General features: G+C 46.4%; 1 protein-coding gene across 7 annotated transcripts in view; it reads left to right on the forward strand.

The window, feature by feature from the left end:
* Nucleotides 1–100: 100 nt before the first annotated feature.
* RBM23 (RNA binding motif protein 23) overlaps nucleotides 101–24,811 on the forward strand; it is a 443,258-nt gene continuing 418,547 nt past the window's right edge. For 3 of the 7 annotated variants that reach the window (XM_066627507.1, XM_066627508.1, XM_066627506.1), the window contains exons 1-15: nucleotides 101–233; nucleotides 11,432–11,560; nucleotides 11,659–11,739; nucleotides 14,309–14,356; nucleotides 14,461–14,540; nucleotides 14,636–14,686; nucleotides 15,211–15,384; nucleotides 16,366–16,419; nucleotides 16,532–16,649; nucleotides 16,930–17,082; nucleotides 17,739–17,876; nucleotides 17,979–18,044; nucleotides 18,161–18,371; nucleotides 21,115–21,216; nucleotides 21,727–21,813. In XM_066627507.1, the coding sequence (XP_066483604.1) occupies nucleotides 11,525–11,560; nucleotides 11,659–11,739; nucleotides 14,309–14,356; nucleotides 14,461–14,540; nucleotides 14,636–14,686; nucleotides 15,211–15,384; nucleotides 16,366–16,419; nucleotides 16,532–16,649; nucleotides 16,930–17,082; nucleotides 17,739–17,876; nucleotides 17,979–18,044; nucleotides 18,161–18,371; nucleotides 21,115–21,216; nucleotides 21,727–21,813 (1,399 nt within the window). In that variant the 5' untranslated portion in view covers nucleotides 101–233; nucleotides 11,432–11,524. Of the gene's footprint in view, nucleotides 234–11,431; nucleotides 11,561–11,658; nucleotides 11,740–14,308; nucleotides 14,357–14,460; nucleotides 14,541–14,635; nucleotides 14,687–15,210; nucleotides 15,385–16,365; nucleotides 16,420–16,531; nucleotides 16,650–16,929; nucleotides 17,083–17,738; nucleotides 17,877–17,978; nucleotides 18,045–18,160; nucleotides 18,372–21,114; nucleotides 21,217–21,726; nucleotides 21,816–23,121; nucleotides 23,949–24,811 lie in introns of those variants that run through there. The other 4 variants (XM_066627505.1, XM_066627509.1, XM_066627511.1 and 1 more) reach the window with 4 other exon arrangements.

A 24,811-nucleotide genomic window follows, 5' to 3' on the forward strand; every position in this document is an offset into this window, starting at 1 on the left:
CGTGACGTCACGTTACCCCCTCTTCCTCTTAGCCAATCAGGAGTGCTTCAGCCTGCGCGCATGCGCGCAAGGGGAGGAGGAGGAGGCGGTGGAGGGAGGGGAAGGTTCTGGAGGGAGAAGTGCCGGCCGCCATCTTAGCGTCGCTACTGCCGCTGCCTTTACGGCCGCGTCCGAGGAGGAGGGCGGAGAGGCCGGAGAGACTGCCGGGCGCTTCAGGAAAGCGGGGAGACCAGGTGAGTGAGCGGCCTTGAGGGGAAGCTCGGAGGGGGCACGTCACGGGCGCGGTGGCGTGACGTCACGACCGCGGGGGCGACGTAAGCGGCAGGGGTTGCAAAGGGGGGGAGAAGAAGAGGAGCAGTTGCCTGAGAGGCGAGGGGCGTGGCCTGTTGCTGGGGCGGGGCCTCTTCCTTTGGGTGTCTCCACCTGCTTCTCTGCCCCCCCTGCTTCCTGCACTGCTTGGGGGGAGGGAGCCCTGTGGGGAGGCACTCCAGGGCAGGGGAGGCCTAGCAGGGCTCTGGAAAGCAGGTAACAAGGTGGTGCCTTGGGGGGATGCGTTGATCATGGTGGAGTGTGGGTTGCTCTGACAATGCTATGGGGTGGTGATGAGGATGATGAAGCTTCAGCCTCTCCCCCTCCCCAGAGCAGGGTGGGCACCTGAGGTGGAAAGGCCCTCCTGGTGTCTCCAGGTGAAGCTGGGAGGCCTGGCAGCCACAGGTTGTAAGGATGCTGGGCCTGTGGTGTCTGCTATTGTATCCTGGGCACGTTTGGTGTGTCAGTCTGTGGAACTCCTTGCCACAGGATGTAGTGATGGTGATGGATAGAGGGATGCTCTCTTCCCTCTCGCCCAATGCCAGAACCAGAGGACATCCCCTAAAATTGAGTGTTGGGAGACTTAAGAAAGATGAAAGAAAATGTCTTTACCCAGTGTGTTATTAGTCTGTGGAACTCCTTGCCACAGGAAGTGGTGATGGCATCTTGCTTGGATGCCTTTAAAAGGCGATTGGACAGATTTATGAAGGAGAAGTTCATCATAGATAGGTATGTGCAGCCTCCTGATTTTAGAAATAGGCAGAGTGCAAGGGAGGGCACCAGGATGCAGGGCGTTTGTGTGCTCCGAGGCATGTGGTGGACCACTGTGAGATACAGGAAGCTGGACTAGGTGGGTCTTTGACCTGATCCAGCGGGGCTGTTCTTAACTCTGTATGAAGAATTTCTCAGATTCAGTCTCTAGCATCTTCTGCTATAGCAGATCTGGGAGATCTGATGACAGTTAGGATCAATTGAGGTAGATGAGGCCAATGTTCTGACTAGGGTTACCTGCCAAAAATTCCCTCTTCTGTACAATGGTTAAAGTTATAGTTACTCTGTCCTACTTCATATCTGGTAACCCTAGTTCTGATTGTGTGTGAGGCAGCTTCTTATGTTCCTGAGGTGTGTTGCATTTGCAGCTATCTTGGGGAAAAACTACCACTCTGCTGGTTCTCCACCTAGAATTCTACTCCTCTTTGGCTTATCTGGTAACTTGTGTTTATGAGCAAAGTCCACATTTTTTTTTTTTGGCTACAGAAGGCTGAAGGCTTGATTCACATGTGATCTGTAAGGAGTGTAAAAAGACCAGCAGGTTAGCAGGAAAGTGCAGAAAGTTCTAAAAGGTATGAGTGGGGAGGAAGGTAAGATCTGGCGGGAGATTATTTGATGAACTGTATATAGAATAGTTTGAGCTGTGGTTTATCTGTCTTCGGACTCAGCTGGATGAGTGTCTAGAAACTTTTTGTGTTGTATTAGGACCTGGGCCTGAGAGACTATCTAGAGTAGTGTTTCTCAAATTGTGGGTCGGGACCCACTACGTGGGTCGTGAACCAATTTCAGGTAGGTCCCCATTCATTTCAATATTTTATTTTGAATATATTAGACTTGATGCTACCATGGTATGTGACTGCATTTGGGGAAATGTTACAAGCCTGTACTTTTAACAAGGTACTATGTATATTATTTTAACAGTGATAGTAAATGGGACTTACTAGGGTAAGTGTGGGTAGGATTGCAGCCTAGGAGCGCTAAAAAATTTCCTGCTTGATGATGTCACTTCCAGTCATGACATCACTTCCAGTGAGTTCTGACAGATAAAAAGTGGGTCCCGGTGCTAAATGTGTGAGAACCACTGATCTAGGGCAAGTCTAGACTGTGTGCGAGTGAGTGAGATCGAGAATCTGATTCTATCCAATTTTCAGCACTGATGCAGCTGCAATGTAGTCTCAACGTAAGAGAACAAACATTCCCTTACCTTGAGGAGGCCTCTGTGCTGCCCTTCTACCATAGAATGCCCCTCACACTCCATTGGCACAGCTGCATCAGTGCTGAAAAGTTGGATAAGATTGGACCCTTAGTCTCTTCCTCAAACCAAAGTTTAGTAAACAAAAAGGAGAGTAGAGTAGGCATATTTTCTTGTGTATTTGTTGAGTGTTAAGGGAACTTGCAGGATTATATATGACATATTTTATTATGTATTTGATGTGAATTTGATGTAACAGAAATTAGCTTCTAAAATATTGAATAGGAAGTAGTAGATTAGGAAAAATACCAGTAGTTTATTAACATTTTCTAGGACAGAAACTGTTTGCTAGAATAAAGTGATGCTAGTGCAGTCCAGCTGCATATGAGGGAAGAAGGAGGGCAAAGCTGCTTTATTTTTTCAAAAGGTTTATATTCCCCTTCATATGCTAAAGTAAATGCTCAAGGTGGCTTACAATTCATGTTAAAGCATGCAGTATATAAAAACAATAAATAAATCACAGTTTGAGAACACAATCAAACTGTTGGAGGAGGGCAGCTATTTGTAACCAAAGGACTGCTACAGAGAAACAGGGGGCAGACAGACTGGGCATTGCCTAGTAACAGCACCCAACTTGCCTCTTCATTCTTTGGATGGGTAAACTGAGATTGGATTTGAGAAAGATAGGCTTCACTATCATCACTCAGAGCTAGAAAGCCCAGATGGAAGGAGAGCACCTTAGGTGCTCCTCCCATCTTCCTCTCATCTTGACAGTCTCCAGATTCCAAGGATCCCTACAAAAAACAACCGTAGTAGAATGTGGTGATCTGAAAGATGCAGCAACTCCTGCTTGAGTGAGCAGTGACTGAGCAGGTAAAAGTAAAGCAAAATAAGTTTCTTAAAAGGCTGAAAAATCAAAACAGTGGAAAGAAAAATGCAAGTGATAAAAAAATTTGAGAAAGATAGGCTGATCTGGCAAAAGGAGAGAAGGGAATGCATGGCAAAGGTTGGCAAGGATTCTCAAAGACGAGGAGAAAATCAGACAAAATTCCAGACATGAATTTTTAGTTACTTTTCCTTTCCTACTTGGATCCTGGTCTTAACACCCACACTTGTAGCAAGGTGAGTGGGTAAGAGCAAAGGCAGAATGAGGTGAGTGTGACCCTGGTTTTTGGTCAGCCAGCTTGTGGTCATCCAGGTTTCGTCTCTGGGAATTGGTGCTTGTCAGAGGGTCCCTGGAGCTCCTTAATTACCTGCCCTTGGAAAGCAAATTTACTTCGCGGTCCAATGGACTGGCTCAAAGCTAAGTTCATTGTTTACTAGTCAGGTGGGGAAGAAGGTGATGCTTGTGTAGTAAACATCAGAGCAACAGGGCAAGCCTGGCTGCTGGCTTTAAATGTTTTAGCAGCCCCCTCAGGATTCTGAGCCTCTTGAGTGATATGAAGGTCTAAAACAAGAAAAAGTTGGAAAAATTGAGAATTTTCACCACATCTCCCTCCTTTATTAATGTTGAAGGGACAGCCAATCACTGGCTCGCCTTGATCAGATCCACACAACCTATGTGAGTGAGGGTAAAGCAACAAGTGTTCTCATTCAGCAGGTTACACAATTAGAAAAGCAATACAGTAGCGTACAGTAAGTAAATGACAGTGGTAAAGAGGGCACCAGAAAATAAACATTTTTTATTTAATGGATTTTTATCTTGCTTTTTCTCCCTGTGAGGGCACTCAGGGCAGCTTACAGCATTTAAAACAATTACACATGGCCAATGAAACAGTGAAAACAGAGACCCTGCACTGGATCACATCTAGTTAACAATTAAAATACTAATCAATTCACATTGGTCATCAAAGGCCATCCTAAACAAAAATGTCTTAAGGCCCTGCTGGAAGGTCTCCATAGGGGGAGCAGTTCATAGTTTCAAAGAAAGGGAGTTCCACAATTGAGGTGTCACCACTGAAAAGGCCCTTTTCCTTGTGGCCATTCACCTCACCTCCCTCAGTGTGGCAAATTTAAGAGTCTCCTCACCTGTGACATCAAAGGATGATGTTGTCCAAATCATAAACTTTCAGAACATGAGATGTGTATTCACCAGTTACAAGGTTAACGTTTGGGAGCAAATAGGGCACATCCATTTTTAAAAAAGAACCAACACACGAATTGAGCCTGTTACACGGAAAAGGCACTTTCCCCGTAAATTGTGTGAGTGTATTGTATTACTCAGGCTTGTTTGACTGCAGAATCTTAAACTGTCTGTAATGCAAGTTAGCACATGGTTTATAGACTTTCTGGAATGTGTAAATAGTGTAGGATATAGAAATTCTACCCCGGAATTACAGGAAGCTGTCCGTTAGGAACCAGTCCCCTTTACACTGAAGAAACAGTGTACAGTTGTGAGCTGGGTCTTGATTAGGCCCTCTGGTGGTAAGAATGGGAAATTGCATTGCAGGAATTCTGGTTGGAAGCTTCAGTAGAAGCAGTACCTGGAGCTTCATTTTTCTTCCCCTCCCTGCTTGGCCACATGTGTCTGGCAGCATCAGTTCAGTGGCCTTGTATGACTCGTTCATGAATGTAGATGAAGGGCAAGAAAGAGAGAAATGTACCTTCTTGGGGGAGGGTTCTTAAGAGCAGGGATCAGGGAGGGTGCAGCTCCTGGGATGTGGCAGCTGGGAAATGACCACTTCTTGTTTTTTCTCCAGGCCTTTGGGCAAACCCTAGCGGATGTTTAGTCTCTCATCCACTCCTTTTCAACTGCACAGATTCCTTTTGTTGATGATAGGAGAGGTGGAGAAACCCAGCTATTCCCTTCCTGCTGTGAATGGTACCTCTGTATGCTAACTTCTCCATGTGCACTGCTCCCCTTTGCTTCTGGGTGGCCTTTGTTGATCCACAAAGGGGCATACATAATTATCCAGGATATTGGATATAGGAGTTCTGAAGTGACTCACCTCCACTCACTTCCCTGTCCAGCCTTTAAACTTAGATGCCTGTCCACATTTGGGAGAGCAAGTGGGTCACACTTATGCGCTATACTTCAAACATCTTCCCAGTCAAAAGCTAGGAGACTTGCATGAGGTGACTGTCCACAGAAGTAATTTTCGCCCTGGAACTAGTCCTTGCACCACCGTAACAGTTATCTGATGCTTGTGGAAAGCATTATGCGCAGCATGGGGACAGTTGCTGTGGGATTTTATACTGTCTTGAGATACTAACTCTTGAAGCATCCCAGCTCATTGCCTTGGAAGCACTTCCTCTGAGGCAGTTGCTCTTGAGGGTTGTCTGCCAAAGCTGGTGTAGGCGTGTGAGGTACTGGTGGAGCCTTTTCTTGCAGTAGTGGTAATTCCCACCATGACTGGGCTTGTGTATAAGGTGTGGTGGGGTCTTGGTGTTATCCTTTTCTGCTGCAATAGCAAACTGCACTGATTTTGGCTCTCCAGCCCATCAGCTTCACTGCTTCCCTTGGGCTACCTTTGTAGGCCCTCTGCAATGTGTTCCATTAGCTCCCTGCCTTCTGGATGGGTTGGCGGCATTTGTCAGATATGGGCTTCTGGATTTGCTCGGGCACAATTCCCATGAACCGCTCAGTTTTAATTTGGGACAGACCATCTCCCAGTCACCCTCATTTTGCAAGTGCAGTCTAAATGGTAAGCTGTATGTGGGGCTACTGCCTGATATTGCAGAAGTGAGGTGGTCTGGAGTAAGTCTCCACCCCTTGAAAATATTTCTTTACTCAGCGTGTGGTTGGTCTGTGGAACTCTTTGCCACAGGGTGTGGTGATGGCGACTGGCCTGGACGCCTTTAAAAGGGGATTGGACAAGTTTCTGGAGGAAAAATCCATTACGGGGTACAAGCCATGATGTGTATGTGCAACCTCCTGATTTTAGAAATGGGTTATGTCAGAATGCCAGATGCAAGGGAGGGCACCAGGATGCAGGTCTCTTGTTATCTGGTGTGCTCCTTGGGGCATTTGGTGGGCCGCTGTGAGATACAGGAAGCTGGACTAGATGGGCCTATGGCCTGATCCAGTGGGGCTGTTCTTATGTTCTTATGCAGAGCACGTAGGTTTTTCTGTCGCCAAGGGACAACTTGGCAGTAACATCTACCATAGCTCCACTAAACTGAAGTGTTGGTGTTTCATGTACATTCGTCCCTTGATATCCGTGCCTAATATTTTCCTGAAAACTGCCCTTATGGTGAAAATCCAAATAACGAGTACGACTATTACATTAAATAAGGAAAAATTTGAACTCTTCCCAAAGCCATTCCAGGTTCATTCAAAAATCACTGTAAGTGCCTAACATAAAAAAGAAAAAATTGTGTGGCATGATAAAATAGAATAAATAACAATAACAATATACCTATATCAATAAAACAGTGATGTTAGAAGGAGGTGGGAGACTGAGAAGCAGGAGACTGTGGTGGTGACTATTGAATGCCACTGACACAGCACAGAAACACATAAAAAGATGTCTGTTATGCATGCTGGAAAGCTGGTATGAAACTGAGCATCGGGTAGCTAGCACTACCTAGCACCGTTAGGTAGTATGTCTTGCACAGTGGTTGCCTGAACTATATAACTGAAAACGTTGGTATGGATAAAGAAATACGGTTTTAGTATTCACGGTATGTATAAGTGAAAAGCCATATAGCAAATATAGGGATAGTAGGGGCAGAGAGTAAGCTGTAGGAATGCTATAGTCTATGCAGGCCTACTTGAAGTTGACCATGAGGGCCTTGGCGTTATTTCCCACACAGGACATGGGGAGTTCTTAAGAGTTCTATAGGGCCTAGTGTAGGAGTAGGCTGAGCGGGAATGAGTCGTTAGCCTTTTTTGACCCTTTTTAGAATGTTTATGCAGCGAGAAACTTAGAAGAGGCCAAGGATTATGATCTAACATGGGGTACATGTGGGAGTCACAGAGAGCTTTATAGGTTATGGCAGAACACTGGGAGTACATCCCAAACCACAGTTAGAGAGCAGTTCTAACCCCTTATGTCTTTGCTTTCCAGCACTAGCATAGTGGTGCCAATGGGACACGTGCTGCATCCTGCAGTTGAGTGTCACTCACGGAGGCCTCCTCAAAGTAAGGCTGGAAAGCACTGACATACGGGGTTAGGATTGTGCCCTTATTTATTTAAACCATTTTAACTCTGCCTTTCCTTTTGCAAAGGGGCATGTGAGGTCTGCAATAAAATAAGAAATACAGTACAAACATAATAAAAACAGCATTTTAAAAAATGGCAATCAGATAGTAAGTAGCAATCAAATACAAGTAGTATGGATATCATGGCAAAATAACATTGCAATATTCAGCCAGCATAACCCCCCCCCCAATAAATAAATAGCCCATACTACAACGAGAAGATCAAATAAAAAAAGCAAAAAAAAAATTCTGCTGGAAAACTGCCAGGGAGGGTGCAGATTTCAATTAAAAAGGAGAGGTTCTTTAATTGTGATGCTGCTATACAGAAGGTCCTTCCCCTTGTTGCAGCTCCCTGGACTCATTCAACAGCAGCACACATGGGAGGACCTCATCAGATGATGAACTGGAATGTATGTAAGAAGGTGGTCACTCGGGCACCCTGGTCCCAAGCCATAAACAGCTTTAGAAATCAAAATAAGCACCTTGAATTGTACCCAGAAATGAACCAGCAGCCAGTGTAGCCTCTGGAACAGCAACCTGAAAGAAACAGCACCATGTAGACATTTTTGCAGTAATCAAGTCTTGATGTCACCAGCGCATAGGCCGCAGTTGTCTGCTCTCAAGGGTGGTGGTAGCTGGCATACCAGCTGAAGCTGGACAAAAGTGCCCCTGACTGCCAGCTGATGATAAGGAGAACTCCCTGGCTGTGAACCTGCTCCTACAGAGGGAGTGCAATCCCGTTCAGAACAGGCTGACAATCCAGTACCTTCATCATGGTTTTACAGAAAAAGATCCCTATTTTCTCCAGATTTAATTCCAGCTTGTTTCTCCATATCCAGTTCCCAGTAGCCTCCAGGGAAGAGTCCAGAACCTCAGCAGCCTCCCCACTATTTGATAGAGCTGGATGTCATTTGCATATTGGTTGCCACCAAACCCATCCCAAATCCTCAGATGATTTCTCCCAACAGTTTTATGTAGATGTTAAACAGCACGGGGACAGACCAGATACCTGTGGTACCCCTCACGTTAAGGGCCAAGTTGCCAAGCAGGCATCACCCAACACCGCCTTCTGGGATTTGTCGGCCAAGGAGTGGAACCACCCTAACTTGGTACCTCTGATTCAGCCAACCAACCCTGAAGGACACCATAGTTAATAAAGTCAAGAAGTGCTGAGAGGTCCAGTAGGACAGTATAGGTCATCCATTCTTGCATCCAAGAGGTCCAGTAGGACAGTATAGGTCATCCATTCTTGCATCCAAGAGGTCCAGTAGGACAGTATAGGTCATCCATTCTTGCATCCAAGATTGATTCTGTCCCAGAACTTGGTCTGAAGCCAGATTGAAAGAGATGCAGATAAACCATTTCATTCAGGTTCAACCTGAAGTTGGGACCTGCTTAACCATCTTGCTCAGAAAAGCGAGGTTAAAGATTGGCTGGAAATTATCAAATCTGGTGGACTGCAGGGCTTCTTCAGGAGTGGAGGAATCACTGCCAACTCTAGTACAGCAGTAACACCTTCTTTGTCAGGAACGAATTCATCACCTGTCTCCACAGCCAGTCCTCTCTCCCAGTAGATCTTCTAAGCCAAGCTGGTTAAGGGAAGCAGGTAGACTCGTACTCTGAAGGATCTTGTTCACCTCCGTGGATCGTACAAGCTATAAAGTGCCCAAAATAATAGGACCAAGAGCGGTTGAATATTAACAGGCACCCTCAGTGTGGAATCTGCTTTGTGGTGGATGTGAGAAATTTTATCTGCAAAGTGCTGGGCAAATTCATCACAATGAGCAACCAAATGTTCACCTCATTCCCCTGAGGGTCCAGATGGAGTAGGCTGTGATTCTTTTATTAACTTGTTTTTAATAGAAGAAATTCAGGAGACTGTCACATTATAGTCAACAATGCATGATGTATCCTACCCGGATATTTTCTTGTGTTTCTTCTTGCCTGGGTAAGTTACTAGAAGGTAGGAAGTAGGTGCTCAGTTGAAGTTTCTTCTGGGACTCCGAAAGTCTTCAGTGGCTGCACTAGGAAAAGGCTCAGCTCTTTAGTTGGAGGTGCAAAGTTTGGAAAGACTTTAAGGCAGGGGTATGGCTCATGGGGACCATTATGGGTTATTTCCATAATGGTACCAAAGTTTAATTGCTTTAAAACAAGAAGTCAAGCCATGAGACACTTAAAAAAAAATAAATTTGCTCTGTTTTCTTTTGGAAGGATTATGTTTTAATAAGTGAACATAATGTCTACTTGGGAATTCTGAAGTAAACATCTCCTCAAGTGTCACATATTACTGCCTGTGACTTGCCATCTGTTAGTCACCCAGAATAAGCAGATTCTTAGGACTGCTCCTGCTTTGGGGTTCTCTTAGGTACAGAGTGATAGTGGTGCTCAGTGGAGGGGACAGAGTTCCAAGGAGGAAAATGATCCTTCAACAGGCAGAGCATGAAATGCTTTTCCTTCTGTTTGCAGCAGTTTCATTTTCCAGTCACCAAAAACTTGTGTGCCCCTCATGAAAGCTGAAGAGACTGTTTGGGAGCCTCTACTGTCAGTAGGTCCTCCAGCCTGTTTCCTGGAGGAAGGAGTGTGCTGTAGGAAGGGGTGCTTCATGGCCTCTTGTAAAGCTAGTATTGGATTGTTGCCCCAATCTGCAGATTCTTGCACGGTAGCAGAGCTGCATACCTGCAGCCATGTGCAAAGATTTTGTGTGCTCACCAGCTGTAGAGGTGGCTGCTGGTGAGTTGAGGGGATGCAGAAGTTAGAGTAGGGTAGGCTTAGAAAGGGATTGCAAAGAGTGAGAGGGAAGCTGTTTTGCATGGCCTAAAACTGTATATGGCCACCACTGTGTGCCAAATGTGTCAAGGTAGAATCTCATATTGCCTGTGTTGGTCTTCTGGCTGGAGAAAAGATTATGGTAATTTTCCCCTCTCCCCCTTTTTGTTTTTTTGAAGACTTTTCAGCCCCATCCTACGCAAGCTTTGCAAAAATATTATCTGAGACCAGACAGGTGGTATATCAAACTGCAGTTCTGTTTGAACTGCATTGGTTACCTGTTTGTTCTTAGTTTTAAGTTAAAATTAACTTGTGAAAATGTCATGGGTGCTGTAAAGGCTGCCCTCTCTCTTTTGTGCTTCCTGTGTACTCCATTCTGCATCTGAGTTCCTGCTCAAGCACCACCATCCTACCAACTGAGATTTAGCAATTCTTTAAAAAGGTCCTTAGGGGTCAATTTATTCTGTTTTGCTTAATTGTATTGTGTTTGAGTTCCCTAAAAAAAAAAATTCTTTTGTCATTGATGTTTTAAAAACATTCAGTGATATTTAACTCATAGAGAAGAGCATATGGGGTTGCCTCCTTAGGCTGCAACTCTGTCCTGGGAAGTTCCAAAGAAATAATTCCAAAATAATACAGATTGTGTAGGGTTGGGCTATCTGGGGTAGGCTTCCCATCATTCCAAGTTGAACCTTTCAGAAATTGCAAATATATGTTGCTTGACCTTTCGACATTCCCTCCCCTCATCTTACATGTTCTCAGTCTTCCTTGCACATAAAAACTGGCACACAAGTGCTGTCTCTCCACCCACTCTACTTGTTCCAAAGCAGATATTGACTAAAATAAATGCAAGTGTATCTAAGTAGCCTACCTTAGTCCTACAGAAGAAATAGTGATGTCTTGTGGATTGCTTGAGTGGTGTTTTGGGATATGAGGTGAGGTCTCTAGGAGGAATGTGAAGTATAGGTCCCTGGATCAAGGGTTTTCTGAGGTGGGCTTGTTCAAGAATGGAAGAAGAGGTAGGAGGAGGTTGCTATAGGGTCTCATTTGCATAAGAGTTTGGAAGACAATGTGAGAGAAGATCTGCGCTTGTGTGCTGATGTTCTAGAATCCCAGCAGTCACTGGTTGGTAGGTTTCAGAAAGCACCTCTGTTCTGGGGTCTAGAACACAGTGTATCCGAGCAACGTGCATAGTACCCCCTGCCTGCATAGCCCATGTCTCAATTCCACTCATGTTTCATCTTCTTTAGGCTGTGATCAAATTCTTTGCCTGCTAGAAGCCCTTCTCCACTAGCAGTTCTTGCACCTCGGGGTGGTGGGGAGCCCACCTGTTTGGGCCAGCCATGGATCCGGCGTTCCCCAATCCATCCCATGACCCAGTGAGTATCTGCCCTTGCCACCTGTTCTTTTCCTTTGGGTAGGTAGCGGTGTGGGGAGCTTTTGTATTCAACCCTTTTCCTTATGTTTCTACTCACAGAGCCAAGAGGACGGCATGGCCTCGGACGACTTTGACATTGTGATAGAGGCCATGCTGGAAGCCCCATACAAGAAAGAGGAGGTGAGGATCCCGGAATCTGCGACATGCACAACCTGTGGAAAGAATTCTTAGCCATGCTACCAAAACTGTGGTGTGATGCAGTAACTTTAGTAGAATGTCTAACCCTTCTGGTGCAGAGACAGAACTGATGACCATGAAGCAGTTTCTACTCAAGGTGTAAGCTGGAATAGTCCTGGGACAGGCTTCTTGGTTCAACTGAGCCTGTAGCCATTTGCCATAACTCTCAGTTCCTGTCACGTCCCGCAGTTCACAGAACTGTCCTTCCCCCCCCAATATAAATTCCAAACCATGACTCTCCATTCCTACCAAACAAAACGCAGAATAAAACCTGACCGATTGTGCGTTCATTGGCACAGTGTGCCATGTTTCAGGGTTTATTTCTCTAAAACTGTGATTCTGAACTCCACATTTTTTGGGAGGCAAGTCCCAAAGAAATCAGTGGATGCTACCATGGCCACAATTTTGCTAAAGCTCTTTCTTCTTGCTCCATGTTTGTTGGTTAGATCACTCGGCTCCATTTGGAGTTGCTGCCAGTATTCCCTTTGGGCTGCCTGGCTGCTTGGCTCCAAGCAGCATGGAGCTCAGCAACCCAGAAGTTTGGTGATGATGCTTAACATCAACACTGAGTGTCTGCGCAACAAAAGCAGGATTCCACATGGTGGCAGGGACCCCTTACAGGGGACATGGATTGTTACCATGTCAAATGGGTCAAGAGCAGGGGTGCTCAATAGGTGGATCGCTATCTATCGGTAGATCGCGAGGCAAAATGAGTAGATCGTGGAGCCCTGTCTCTCCAAACTGTTAATATGTCAGTTTTGTCTAGTGACTAGACGAAATTGACATATTTAGCTGACACTGAAACTGACACTTTAGCTGCTCTTCAGGCATGCAGCAACAAAACTGACGAAACTGACTAGACTCCAGCAGGGGCTCCATACATTAAAGGGGGTGTCTGTCAGACGCTTCCTTCCCCCCTGGTAGATCTCCGGGCCTTGCTGGGTTTCAAAGTAGCTCTCGAGCCAAAAAAGTGTGAGCACCCCTGGTCAAGAGTCTATTCCATTTTAAGGAGTGCAAATTTTGTACTTGTGGATAATTTTTTTTTGTGAATTTTGATATCTTGCTGGGTGTGTTTCAATCTTCCAGGTGAATCTGCCTGGGGTGACTTTGGTCACTGGTGTTCTAGGCAGGCGAAACAGTGACTGGGACTTCTTCCTATGCCATAAAAGCCGGTATTCTCAGGAAAGTGAGCACAGCATCAGGTTCTAAATGGGAGTGAGCAGACTTGGTATTTGGGTGAAACAGAGTGAACCCTTTGGAAGGTTCAGTTGCTGCACCTATGACGACTCCAAATTGCATTATTTGTTTAAGAAACCATTTGCTGGTGTTTGAATTGGAAAGAGCCAGGTGATATGGGTGTGAGGATCTGCCGTAGCACTGAACTGAGCCTTACCATCCCTTAACAAAGTCACTTGGATTTGAAACCTGTTAATTTGAAGGTACTTGTAGCTTCTCACTATAGCTTCTTACTGTTCTGAATGAAACTTTACCTGGAGTTCAGACTTTCCAAGGGGCTCATCTCTTTGCCACAGAACCATTGTTTTTACCTTTAGCAGTCACTATGGGTCTCCTATAACAGTATATGGAGGAAAGGCCTGTAGTTTCACATTTTTATACTGCCCTTCTTCCAAGGAGCTCAGAGTGGTGTACATAGTTCCTTCCCTCGTTTTGCCCTCACAACAGCTCTGTGAGGTAGGTTAGGCTGAGAGATAATGACTGGCCCAAGGTCACCCAAGAAGCTTCATGGCTGAGTGGGGATTTGAACCTGCATTTTCCAGGTCTAAGTCCAACTCCAGAACTACTATGCCATCCTCTTTGATTGAGGGGTGTTGTAGACTTGTATTTCTTAAGTCTGTGAAGTCAGCTTAGATACTCACTCTTTTGGTATTTATTCACCACCACCACCCCCAATTAAAAATATTTATCTGAGCGATTTATATCCTGCCTTTCCCATATCAAAGAAAAAATACAAGACTTTAAAAATGGAACTTGTTTTTACTCTACAAAATGGGGTGATTTGAAAGCAATGTTTGGCTTTCCTTCCCCCAAATAATTAATGTTCTTGATTCTTCTGCCTGTCGTTCTTTGAGTCTCTATCAAGTCTGTCAGTTGGTTAGGAAGTGACATTTCAGGGAGTGGCATTTTCTTGGTCAGAATAAATTTGTTTTAATTTTGTTAACAAGTAACTCAAAACTAACAGACATTCAGAATGCAACATAGCAAAAGCATTTTGAAATGTGAAATGAGAACAAGCAGCAAAAAGAATGCAGCAGAGCAGAAAAACAGGTCCTTGGTGATTAAACAGAAATCCAAAACCGTATATATTAGCTTAGCCCAAAATCTTACTGGAGAAGTCAGATCTTGGCCTGATACCTGAAGGAGGGCAGAGTAGGAGGTTGGCAAGTCTTTGGGGGGAAGACAGGGTGGAGAATGTGCATGTCTGTGCCCCCCTCTCCCTGTGTGTCTCAGTGATCTTTCCTTGCTGGGCCCACCCCTCCTGTGTTTGCTCCAGGCCCAGCCAGGACCCTCCAAGCCACCAACTGATCCCCCCACAGCACAGGTAATGTATGAAAGCGGTCGGGAGCAGGCTGGACTGGGCTTCAGGACAGGAGAGGGAGGTGGGGGGGCTACGTCCTAACCTTTTGTCTTGTTTTCAACTTCTAGCCAGCTCAGGAAGAGCAAGGCAAGGAAGTAAAAAAAGAGAGTGCCCCCAGCAGCAGCAGCAGCAGCGGAGAAAGCAGCAGGTGATGCAGTGTGCCTCCTGTGGCCTCCTTTTGTTCCCCTTCTGCTCCCCCAGGTTTGTGAGCACAACTCTCCTCTCTTTCCTTCCCAATTACAGCAAAAAGAAAAGAAGCAGGAGTCGTAGCAGGAGCCGTGACCACAGACACAGGTAAGAATGGACAGGTATGGAGAGAACTATAGGGAGGGCTGTGGCTCACTGGCAGAGCGTGTGCTTTGCATGTGGAAGGTTGAACGTTCAATCCATGGCCTCTCCAGGCAGGATAGAGAAAACTCCTTCCTGAAACTCTGGGGAGCCACTACCAAGTACTTCTTGACAATGCAGACCTTGATGGACCAGTGGTCTGATTCAGAACAATTCTGATTCAAAGTGTACCTAGGTGGTTTGGTAGCTAATCTGGGGCAAACAGTGAGCCTTTCCCAGAGGATCTGGGCTGGGACAAAGTTGAACTTCAACCACTAGACGGGCATGACTGCTGTGGACCAGCTTTCTCCCATGGCCATCTGTGGCTGGGTGAGGGCACTTTCTCCCTGCCACTATTTTCCTTGTCTCCTGTCCACTCTGATGCCCAGGCTGACTTACTTGGTGCCCTCACTTATAGCCTAGTAATGGGAGGGATGATGAAGACGGGTCACATTCTCGTTAGTCCTTCTGATTTTCCGAAACCTTTCCAGCCGCAGTCGGGATCGAGACCGCCACCGTAGACGCAGCCGGGATCGCCGCAGCCGTCACCGAAGCAGAAGCCGCCATCGAAGCCGCAGCCGGGACCGTAGGCGAGGCAGCAGATCCCGCAGCAGAGAGCGTCGGCGGGATGAGAGAGTGCGCTACCGTAGCCCCCCACCCCCTGGGTAAGGGACACTATAACCCTCCTCTCACAGGGCAATGCATGGGCCAATGTTCGGCTTGAGAGAGAAAATAGTCCATATCTCTGTTAGTGCTGATTGGTTAAAATGACCGTGGAGGCTGAATCGTATCGGCATGACATCAGGGGGCCAAGTCCTCTGTTGCTGCACACATACCCCTCCTTAGTATAAATACCTTCCCTGCTGTATTTATTTATTTTATTTAAGAGATTTATACCTCACTACAGGGCCCTTAAGGCGACTTGCAACTGCCCAAGCTCCTTTTGCCCCATTGTGTAGTTCTGAAATATGCTAATGCTGTTTTTCCAGTTCTCTCCCCACCACCTTTTCCCCTGGAAGGTGCCACAGGTGAAAGAGAGCTGAGAAAGAGGCATCAGTATGGCTTTCTAGCACAGTGGCTCCAGACAAGAGTAAGAATGGGTTGCATAGGATCCAGCACCCATCTTTGTAGATAGGCTACTGCTTGAGATGACCCAACTCTTGTTGGCGTGGACTCTGACAGATGACAAGGATAGAGGGATCTGCTCCGGTCCATATAGTAGTCTCAGTATTTGTGGGGGTTTGGTTCCCTGGGGCGGTGGCTCCAGATACTTGAGTCCTTTTTAAAAAGGAAGAATTGGTAAGAAAATAGCCTTCCTTACCTTCATGCTGTTTGCAGGGCTGTAGAGCAGTCTTCTGCGCTTCTGTAAGCCCCTTCCTGGTTGCGTGACCCCCATCCCTCAGCCCTGTCTTACCCCAGAATGCACTGCCTGACCTGGCAATGACTTACAGGAGCACAGAAGACTGCCCTGTGAACAACACAAAGATAGGGAAAGCTATTTTCTTACTGATTTTACATTTTTTAACAGGGGACCCCCCCATCCATAGATAGAAAAATCTGTGGATAAAAAGGGTCCACTGTAGTTTGACAACTCTCTTGTGCCAGAGTCGAGGTAGACCATCTTACCTGGCATACTGTTTCCGCAGGCGGAGGTTCGGACACAGCAAGAGTCCCCTGTACAGAGAGAAAAGCCCCCTCCGGTGAGTGCTCTGTTGAAGGGAATGGGTCTTTGGTCAGGAGGATGTTGAATTCCTCCTTGTGGGTTTGAGCCCTTTTCCCCTGCATCCACCTATCTTCTCCTGTCCCCTGCAGGGAGCCCTTAGGTAGCCTGAGCCCAGAGGAGCGTGATGCCCGCACTGTATTCTGCATGCAGCTGGCTGCCCGCATCCGCCCCCGTGATCTGGAGGACTTCTTTTCTGCAGTTGGCAAGGTGAGGTTCTGTCACCTGCTTCCACTGTCTGTCCCGTCCCCGCCAAAGTAGATTTAAAGGCCTCAGTATTGCTGGTTTACCATGTACAGGCCTAAATCTCTGGCACTAAATAAACATTAAATAATACAACGAGCCCTTCTTGTATATAGTTCCTGCCAGGGCTGCGGAGTTGGAGGCAATTTTGGGTGGAGTCTTGAGGCAGAAGTTCTGCCTCCTGACTCCACAGCCCTGATTCCTATATCTTTTTTTCACTTGGTTTTTCTCCTTGTTCCCTGGTCAGGTGCGTGATGTGCGGATCATCTCTGACCGGAACTCCCGTCGCTCCAAGGGTATTGCCTATGTGGAGTTCTGTGAGATCCAGTCAGTGCCACTAGCCATTGGACTGACGGGGCAGCGCCTCCTGGGTGTACCCATTATTGTGCAAGCCTCCCAGGTATGAAACATATATGGACTTGCTCTAATTTGAGTGGCAGAGAGGGTGAAGAGAGGTGTGTGTTGTGCTGCCCAGAGTTGGCTGTGGCAGAAAAGTGTGTGGATGTTGTAAAGACTGCTGAGGAAATGAATGGACTTTGAGGCAATTCTAACGTGTTCAGCAAACAAATGTTTGGCGGAAGTGAAGGTTGGTATGCTTAAGGAAAAACTGGGAATACTGCCTATTGAAGTCCAGGATTAGCAATAAACCCTCGCTGAGTGCTCTTGTTTCTCCCACGTTTCCCAAAATTAATACTGGAAGGGGAAGGTCAGCTGGTGACATACACGTGACGAAACTGTGCATGCAACCAGGACTCTGCTTTCATTGTTGTAGGTTCCGTAGCTGCTGTTTCAGGCTGCTTCTATTGCTAAGCATTGGCTTGCCTGACGGACTGTAGGAGCACTGGGGCAGGAATTGTCACTTGCGCTCATATAAATGATTCCTCTGGATTACAGCCGGCTTGACTACTTAAACGCTTACCATGCTGTTGCTTTGTTCTTAAGAGCCACTTTGGGACAGTGATTTAGAAGGGCAGTTAGAACAGTCAGTTTTTTTAATTAAATCATGCCAATTACTTGTGGCTGTTTCTAATCCCCTTGTTGTGTCCGTGGCTTCAGGCGGAGAAGAACCGACTGGCGGCCATGGCAAACAACCTTCAGAAAGGCAGCGGAGGGCCCATGCGGCTCTATGTCGGCTCCCTTCACTGCAACATCACCAAAGAGATGCTGCGTGGAATCTTTGAGCCCTTTGGCAAGGTTGGTTGCTGTTGGAAGAAATGGAGATGGGATGTGAGGCTTAGGGGATTGCATGCAACTTCTTTGAGCTCTGATTTTTCTGTTTCCCTCTCCTCAATGCAGATTGATAGCATTGTACTGATGCGTGACCAGGATACTGGCCAGTCCAAGGGTTATGGTTTCATCACAGTATGTGTCAAGTATCTCACCTGCTTTGGGGGGGGGGGGGGTACCTGATGTTTTTCCTTCTAAAAGGCACACTGAGAGCAACTGTCTTTTCCCCCCCCCCTTCCTCTCTCCCTCAGTTTGCTGAGGCCGAATGTGCCCGGCGCGCTCTGGAGCAGCTGAATGGTTTTGAGCTGGCTGGCCGACCCATGAGGGTTGGGCAAGTCACTGAACGGTTAGATGGCACCACCGACATCACCTTTCCTGATGGTGGTGATGAACCCGACCGGGCAGCCCTTAATCTCGGCACCACTGGCTCCCAGCTGCAGCTTATGGCCAAACTGGCAGAAGGTGAGGTTTTGGTAGGAATTGAGCAAAAGGAAAATCAGATGTAATTCATTGTATCTACCTCGGGGAAGCTTCTTATTAGAATGAATTTATTGCAGTTGTTTGTAAATTGCTTTTTCGCTTTGCAGTTCCCAAAGTGGCACTCCAAGAATAATAAGACCAATTCATTAAAAGCAGCAGGAGTCAACTGCGTGAGGCGCATGCAGCCAGAGACAAGCAGTTTAAAAAGAAGGGTAGTTAAGAGTGTGGATCTGGTGGGTTTCCTTTTCAAGGGTGTTTGGCCCTTTAATCGGCGGAACTCCTTGCCACAAGATGTAGTGGCATCTGGCCTAAATGCCTTGGAAAGGGAATTGTAAAGATTTCTAGAAGGAAAGTTCATTATAGGTTACAAACCATGATGGGTATGTGCAGCCTCCTGGTTTTAGAAGTAGGCTACCTCAGAATGCCAGGTGCAAGGAAGCGGCAACAGGAAGCAGGTATCTTGTTGTGTGCCCCTGGAGGAATCTGATGGGTTGCTGTGAGATGCAGGAAGCTGGACTAGGTGGGCCTTTGGCCTGATCCAGCAGGGCTCTTCTTATGTTCTTATTGACAGGATATCACTGCTCCTGGTAGATGCTAGTCTAGCATTGCTTGGCAAAGCAACCCACAGTAGGGTCACCTTAGTAGATCCCTTGGGGGTAGTGGTGGTGGCAGAGGGTATCCCTCAGATATTCCAGACCCATGGTTGTAAAGAAGTTAAACAGAAGAATTGTTAAGACTGTGGTAGCAAATAAGAATGAAGTGGTGGAAATGCTGCAAAAGGCTGGGTAAAAATATAAGAATAATAATAGAAATTCTTAGCTTAGGGATGGGGAACTTCTTTTCCCTTGGATCAGTTTGAACCACTCTCCTTGTATTAGTTCTGTTGCAGTGTTTGTTTGGCAACCCTCAGTCTTGAAAGACTGTGGTATAAGCCTACAGCACCTGGTATTCCCAGGTGGTCTCCCATCCAAGCACTAACCAGGCCTGACCCTGCTTAGCTTTCGAGATCAGGCATCTGTAGGGTAACAGTTGCTACTAGACAGTTGCAGTAGACAAATGAAAGCCACATCCATTCCCTTCCTCTGCCCACATCTACTCTGTTTTTTCTGTATACAGACCTTTAATGTGTGTTAAGTTCTGTCCTTGTGAAGAGAAGAGTTACTGTTAGTGGGAAGGATGCTGGTGCCTCTCTTTATGCCACTGATGTCCAGCGTGAACATAAGAGCCTGGCTGCATCAGGCCATCTAGTCCAGCTTCCAGTATCTCACAGTGGCCCACCAAATGCCTCACAGAGCACAAAAGACAACAAGAGACCTGCATCCTGTTGCCAGTCCTTTGCAGTTGGACCCAGAAGTGCCCTGAGGTCCAGGCAGACCTTCCCATGATCAGTTTATCACTCTGGGCATCACAGATCAGAGAATAGAGAACCTTTGTGCTCTTTGCTTCAAATAATCCGTGTTCTCAGGCTAGCCTGTCCCATTGAGTTATGAGAATAAAGTAGGTAAAGGCAGAGTAATCTGTCAGGGTCCTTTGGGATATGCAGAGAAATAGTTTGGAAAAGAGCCCCCCCCCCCCCAAAAAAAACTTTTAGACTCAATAACTGCATGGAAAAAATGTTATAAAAATTATTTTAAACCTTAATCCTAGCAGAGAGGTCTCTTTGCATGTATTTCAGAGAAATTATTTTTTTTAATCATCTTGGTTCAGTTTTTGATCACCCACAGCTGAGAAGCATAGATTTATATTGTGTCATAAGAACAGCCCCACTGGATCAGGCCATAGGCCTAGTCCAGCTTCCTGTATCCCACAGCGGCCCACCAAATGCCCCAGGGAGCACACCAGATAACAAGAGACCTTCATCCTGGTGCACTCCCTTGCAGTGGCATTCTGTCATAGCCCATTTCTAAAATCAGGAGGTTGCACATACACATCATGGCTTGTAACCCATAATGGATTTTTCCTCCAGAAACTTGTCCAATCCCCTTTTAAAGGCATCCAGGACAGATGCCGTCACCACATCCTGCAGCAAGGAGTTCCACAGACTGACCACACGCTGAGTAAAGCCATCTATGTACATGGCACTTTACATGAAGTGAAAAAGACCAGAAGGAAGGAATGGAGGTGGGTGAATGGGAAGTACAATGGCACCTCCTTATGTGTGGATTCAACACCTGTGAATTTGACTCAGTGTGGGTGCTAAGCCCATGTCTGGAGGACCTCCTAGTCATGACCAGAAGTGTTTTCTGTTTGTGTCCAGGAGGTGTACTGAGGTGCAAGGGGTCATACACTACCTCCTGGAGGCCTCTGACGCTTCTGGTTTGCTGGCAGGGCTCCCCTCCCCCCACGGATTTGATTATCCATGGAAATCGCTATCCACAGGGAGACCCTGGAAGAGATCCCCTTTGGATACTGAGGGCCCACTCTATATGCAGCATTTTAACTGCATGTACTTCAGCTTAGTTATTGGAGGAAATGGTGAAAATAATTTAAGATGGCTTCAGCATTAACTTGAACTCACTGAAAAGAAGATCCCTGTCATGTTTGCTCATTTCTTTGTTTTTGGGTGTGCCAAGGGAATGTTTTAAAGTGCCCTAAAGATGTGACACGGGATTATTGGACCTCATCATAAGATCATTACAAGCCAGTATGCCTTGCTTAAGTGGAGGAACAACATCTTTGATGGAAAGATGTCTAGAGTCTCTCTTGTTGTCTCTTCCCACCACAGCAGGTTCTGGGATCCCACTGTCAACCACAGCAGCAGCCCAGGCTGCCCTGCAGCTCAATGGAGCAATCCCCCTGGGAGCGCTGAACCCGGCTGCGCTGACAGGTAAAATCAATGTCTGGGTTGGACTGAATGGGCTTGGGGACGTAGGGGAGAGGATGAGACTACCTTGTGTGACAAGGAGAGATGATCACATAATGCACTTGAGAGAGGAGCAGTGGTCATCCTTTTGAGTTGTCTTTAGAAGTGATATGAAGGACCATCCAGCTATTTTGCACGAAACAGCTTTGGTCCCTGTGGCATTGCTTACCCTGAGAGTGCCTATCCAAGGTCTTGATTAGAGGGTGGTCTTTTCTTTCCCTACTATTGGAGAGAAATTGGAGATGTTGGGGATTGAACCTGGGACCTTGTGCATACAAAGCGTGTGTTCTGATCTGATGATCCTGTAAACTAATCTGATCAAATGTTTTCCCAGCATTCCTCTTGAAGTCTCCAGTAAGAGGAGTCCATAAAATCCATCCCATGGACACCTGTTGCCACAGCTGCATTTAGAAATCTTAAGACTTCCCCAAGAAGTCTAACTCTTCTCTCTGTGTTGACTTTGTCCACCTCTAGCTCTCAGCCCAGCACTGAATCTGGCATCGCAGACGTTGGCCTCCCAGTGCTTCCAACTTTCGGGGCTCTTCACTCCCCAGACAATGTGAGTGGGCAAAACCTTTCTATTTGTAAAACGTTATCACACACTTCAGTTCAGTTGGAACTTCCAGGGAGGCTCACAGCTGTAAAATAAAACAGTAAGCATCTAATTGCAATTGTTGGCATCCTTCAGTCTCGGAAGACTGGTATCGCACTCCGAATAGTGGTTCTGGTGCTGAGAAGACTTGGACCAGGCATGACTTTGGGGAGAGCTCTACTAGCAGGGTGCCAGCATTGTGAAGGACCATCTTCATGGCACCACCAAATTTACTTTGATGACACAGAAGCCTTTGCAAAAGGCCTGTGTAGGTAGTTCTGCTAATTGGGCAGCTTTAGTGGGGAGAACCGATGTTGGTGGAGTTGGAGAGACTAGGGTGGAGCACTTGGAGGAGGAGGGGAGACTAAATTCCCCAGTACCCCCTAGATACTCTTGCCAGAAATCCAAATGTTTGTGCCTTCATCCTCTGTTGAGGACCTAGTCTACAAATGTGACTGGGTGAGCCTTTTTCCAGTTAACATAGCCCCTTGTTCCTGTAGTCTCCAGCCTGTTCCTTGCTGCTACAGGGCCCAGTATGGTGCTTCCCTCACTAGTGCTGTGATGTCTGACCATTTTTAGTGGCTGACAGTTTTCCCCCACTTTACTCTTCATATAAATTAGTTCTACAGCGGTGCCTCACAGGACGAAATTAATTCGTTCCGCAAGTCGTTTCGTATTGCGAAAATTTCGTCTTGCGAAGCGCGGTTTCCCATAGGAATGCATTGAAATTTAATTAATGCATTTCTATGGGCAAGAAAAGTCAGAACAAAGTCAAATTTGGTTTACAAAGTGTTTATTAAGTGCTCTTTAAAGGCATACATACTGTATAGAGGATTTCAAAAATTTCAAGCACAAAACTTCAACTTTTTAATTTAAAAAATTTGTCTTGCGAAGTACGGCCATAGAAAAATTTGTCTTGCGAGTCACCAGAAAAATCCGCAAAAACGCTTTCATCTTGCGAGTTTTTCGGTGTGCGAGGCATTCGTCTTGCGAGGCACCACTGTGTTTGCTTTTATGATCTACAACTTATCAGTTATTGACAAGAAAATGTGGGTGATGGAGGTCTTTGAAGAAGAAATAAGGGCCAGGAGAACTCTTTCCATCTGGGAAGAATGTGGACTAGAAACTGCTTTCTTGACACACAAGTTGTCTGTAGTGCTTTTCTGTTAGATTCAGTGCTTCAGTGGGAAACGGGCAACTGGAACTCTTAGATGCAAAATGGAATGGAACTTCATTGTCTCCTAATCCTCTGTCTTTTTTCCCTCTCCATTTTGCAGGTAACACAGCCCGGTTTCCCCCTGCCCTTCCTCTCCCACGGAGCCAGGAGGGAAATGATCATCTCCACACCATTGTCACCTCACTGTCCCCATTGGAAACAAGGCAGGGGGATGGACTCTGAAGGAAAACCCCCTGGGTCCTATTCTTATGTGAACTGATTTTACTCTGACTTCCCTCCACCAGGTGCTGGGGGGGATTGGCGTTCTGTCTCCTGGTTTTGGAATCATTTAATTGGAGGGGGCCTGTTATTCCCCCGTGTGGGACCTTCAGAGGGTCTGGGGGACCCACTTTCCCCAAACCGTGGGATTGCAGCATCTCTTATTTTTGCCTCCTGGCAGAGCCCAGTGGGGCTGCAGTGTACATTTTTGCCATTCCTCTTCCCCACCCTTTGCTCTCTCCAATGGTGTGTTGTGAGTTTTTGCTGGATGACTTTCAGAAGTGGCTCATCACAGGGGGAGTGCGTGCACGTGCACAAAGGGAGAGAATGGAGGGAGTGGCGAACCAGCGTTTGGGTAGGAGTCCTGGTCCGGATGGGTGCCCTTTCCTCCCAAGCAGTGTTCTGTTATCCCCTCTCGATCTGTAGAGGTCATACAGTGTGGGGATGTCGTCCCTTTCCTCCCTTTCCTTCCCTGTTCCTCCTTTTTTCTTGGGTCTATACCCTCTTCTTGGTGTTCCCATTTTTCTGCTGCACCTTCCCTTGGAGTCCCTCAAACCATCTCTTTTTCCCTGTCCCTAACCTTCAAAGATGTATTTTGGTTTTCTTTCTTTTTATCTGTCTCTTAATTTTTTTTGGCTTATAAATGAATAATAAAAGTCACCAAATGTAGCCACATGTGTGTTCCATTCTTCTGCATCTGCCACAGGAAAACTTTTGCAAAAAAAATGGTGAGGAACCTCCTGGAATGGAAGTTTTTTACTAAAATACAGGTAGATTACCCCTCATCTGGACACCTGAAACCAGAACGATTCCGAAATCCAGACATTTTTGTCCAAAACCTGTTTTCTGTAGTGTGAACACTTGAAGGTCTTATGCTCATTCCCATGTACAGTGCAGGTGCAGGTACAAGCTGTAAGTTCTGTTGTGTACCTGTACAAGTATGAACATTTTTCAACAAAGAGGGCCATTAGGTACCCGTATGGGTAACAGTGAAAAGAGCAAAGGGAAACATTTCTCATAATATTTATGCAGTTATTCCAAAATCCAGGCACCTTCCCATTCCAAGCAGTCCAGGTAGAGATACTCAACCTGTACATGTATTTCTGTGAGTTAGGGCTGAAATTTGGGGGGTGAAGATACAGCAGCAGGAGGGAAGCATCCGTCACAGTTTAAGACTTTAGGCTGAGAGGAAGGGAAGACTCCTGCTTCCTTGTCTAGATCAGTAACACCAAAACTTCTCGTAGCTGCCTTTGAAAGTACTCACTCCCTTTGTTTCTGTGTGATTCATTGTTTGGGTGTGCTCAAACACTCATTGGCATTGTTTGGGTGTCACTGGAAGGAAGTTTGGCTAGGCAGTGACCCACACAGTCAACAGGGTGCCTCTGAGAGCTGTGACTGTGTTGCAACTGTCCAGCTGGAATGATGGAAGGATATGAGAGTTTGAATGGAAAGAGGCAAGCCCAGGGCACCAAGGCATGCAGAGCTCCAGAGGCAGCCTCTTCCTCTGTGGGAGGGAATGCTAGATTTGTGGG

The sequence above is a fragment of the Tiliqua scincoides genome, chromosome 5, assembly GCF_035046505.1.
Source record: "Tiliqua scincoides isolate rTilSci1 chromosome 5, rTilSci1.hap2, whole genome shotgun sequence".
NCBI classification, from domain to species: Eukaryota; Metazoa; Chordata; class Lepidosauria; order Squamata; family Scincidae; genus Tiliqua; species Tiliqua scincoides.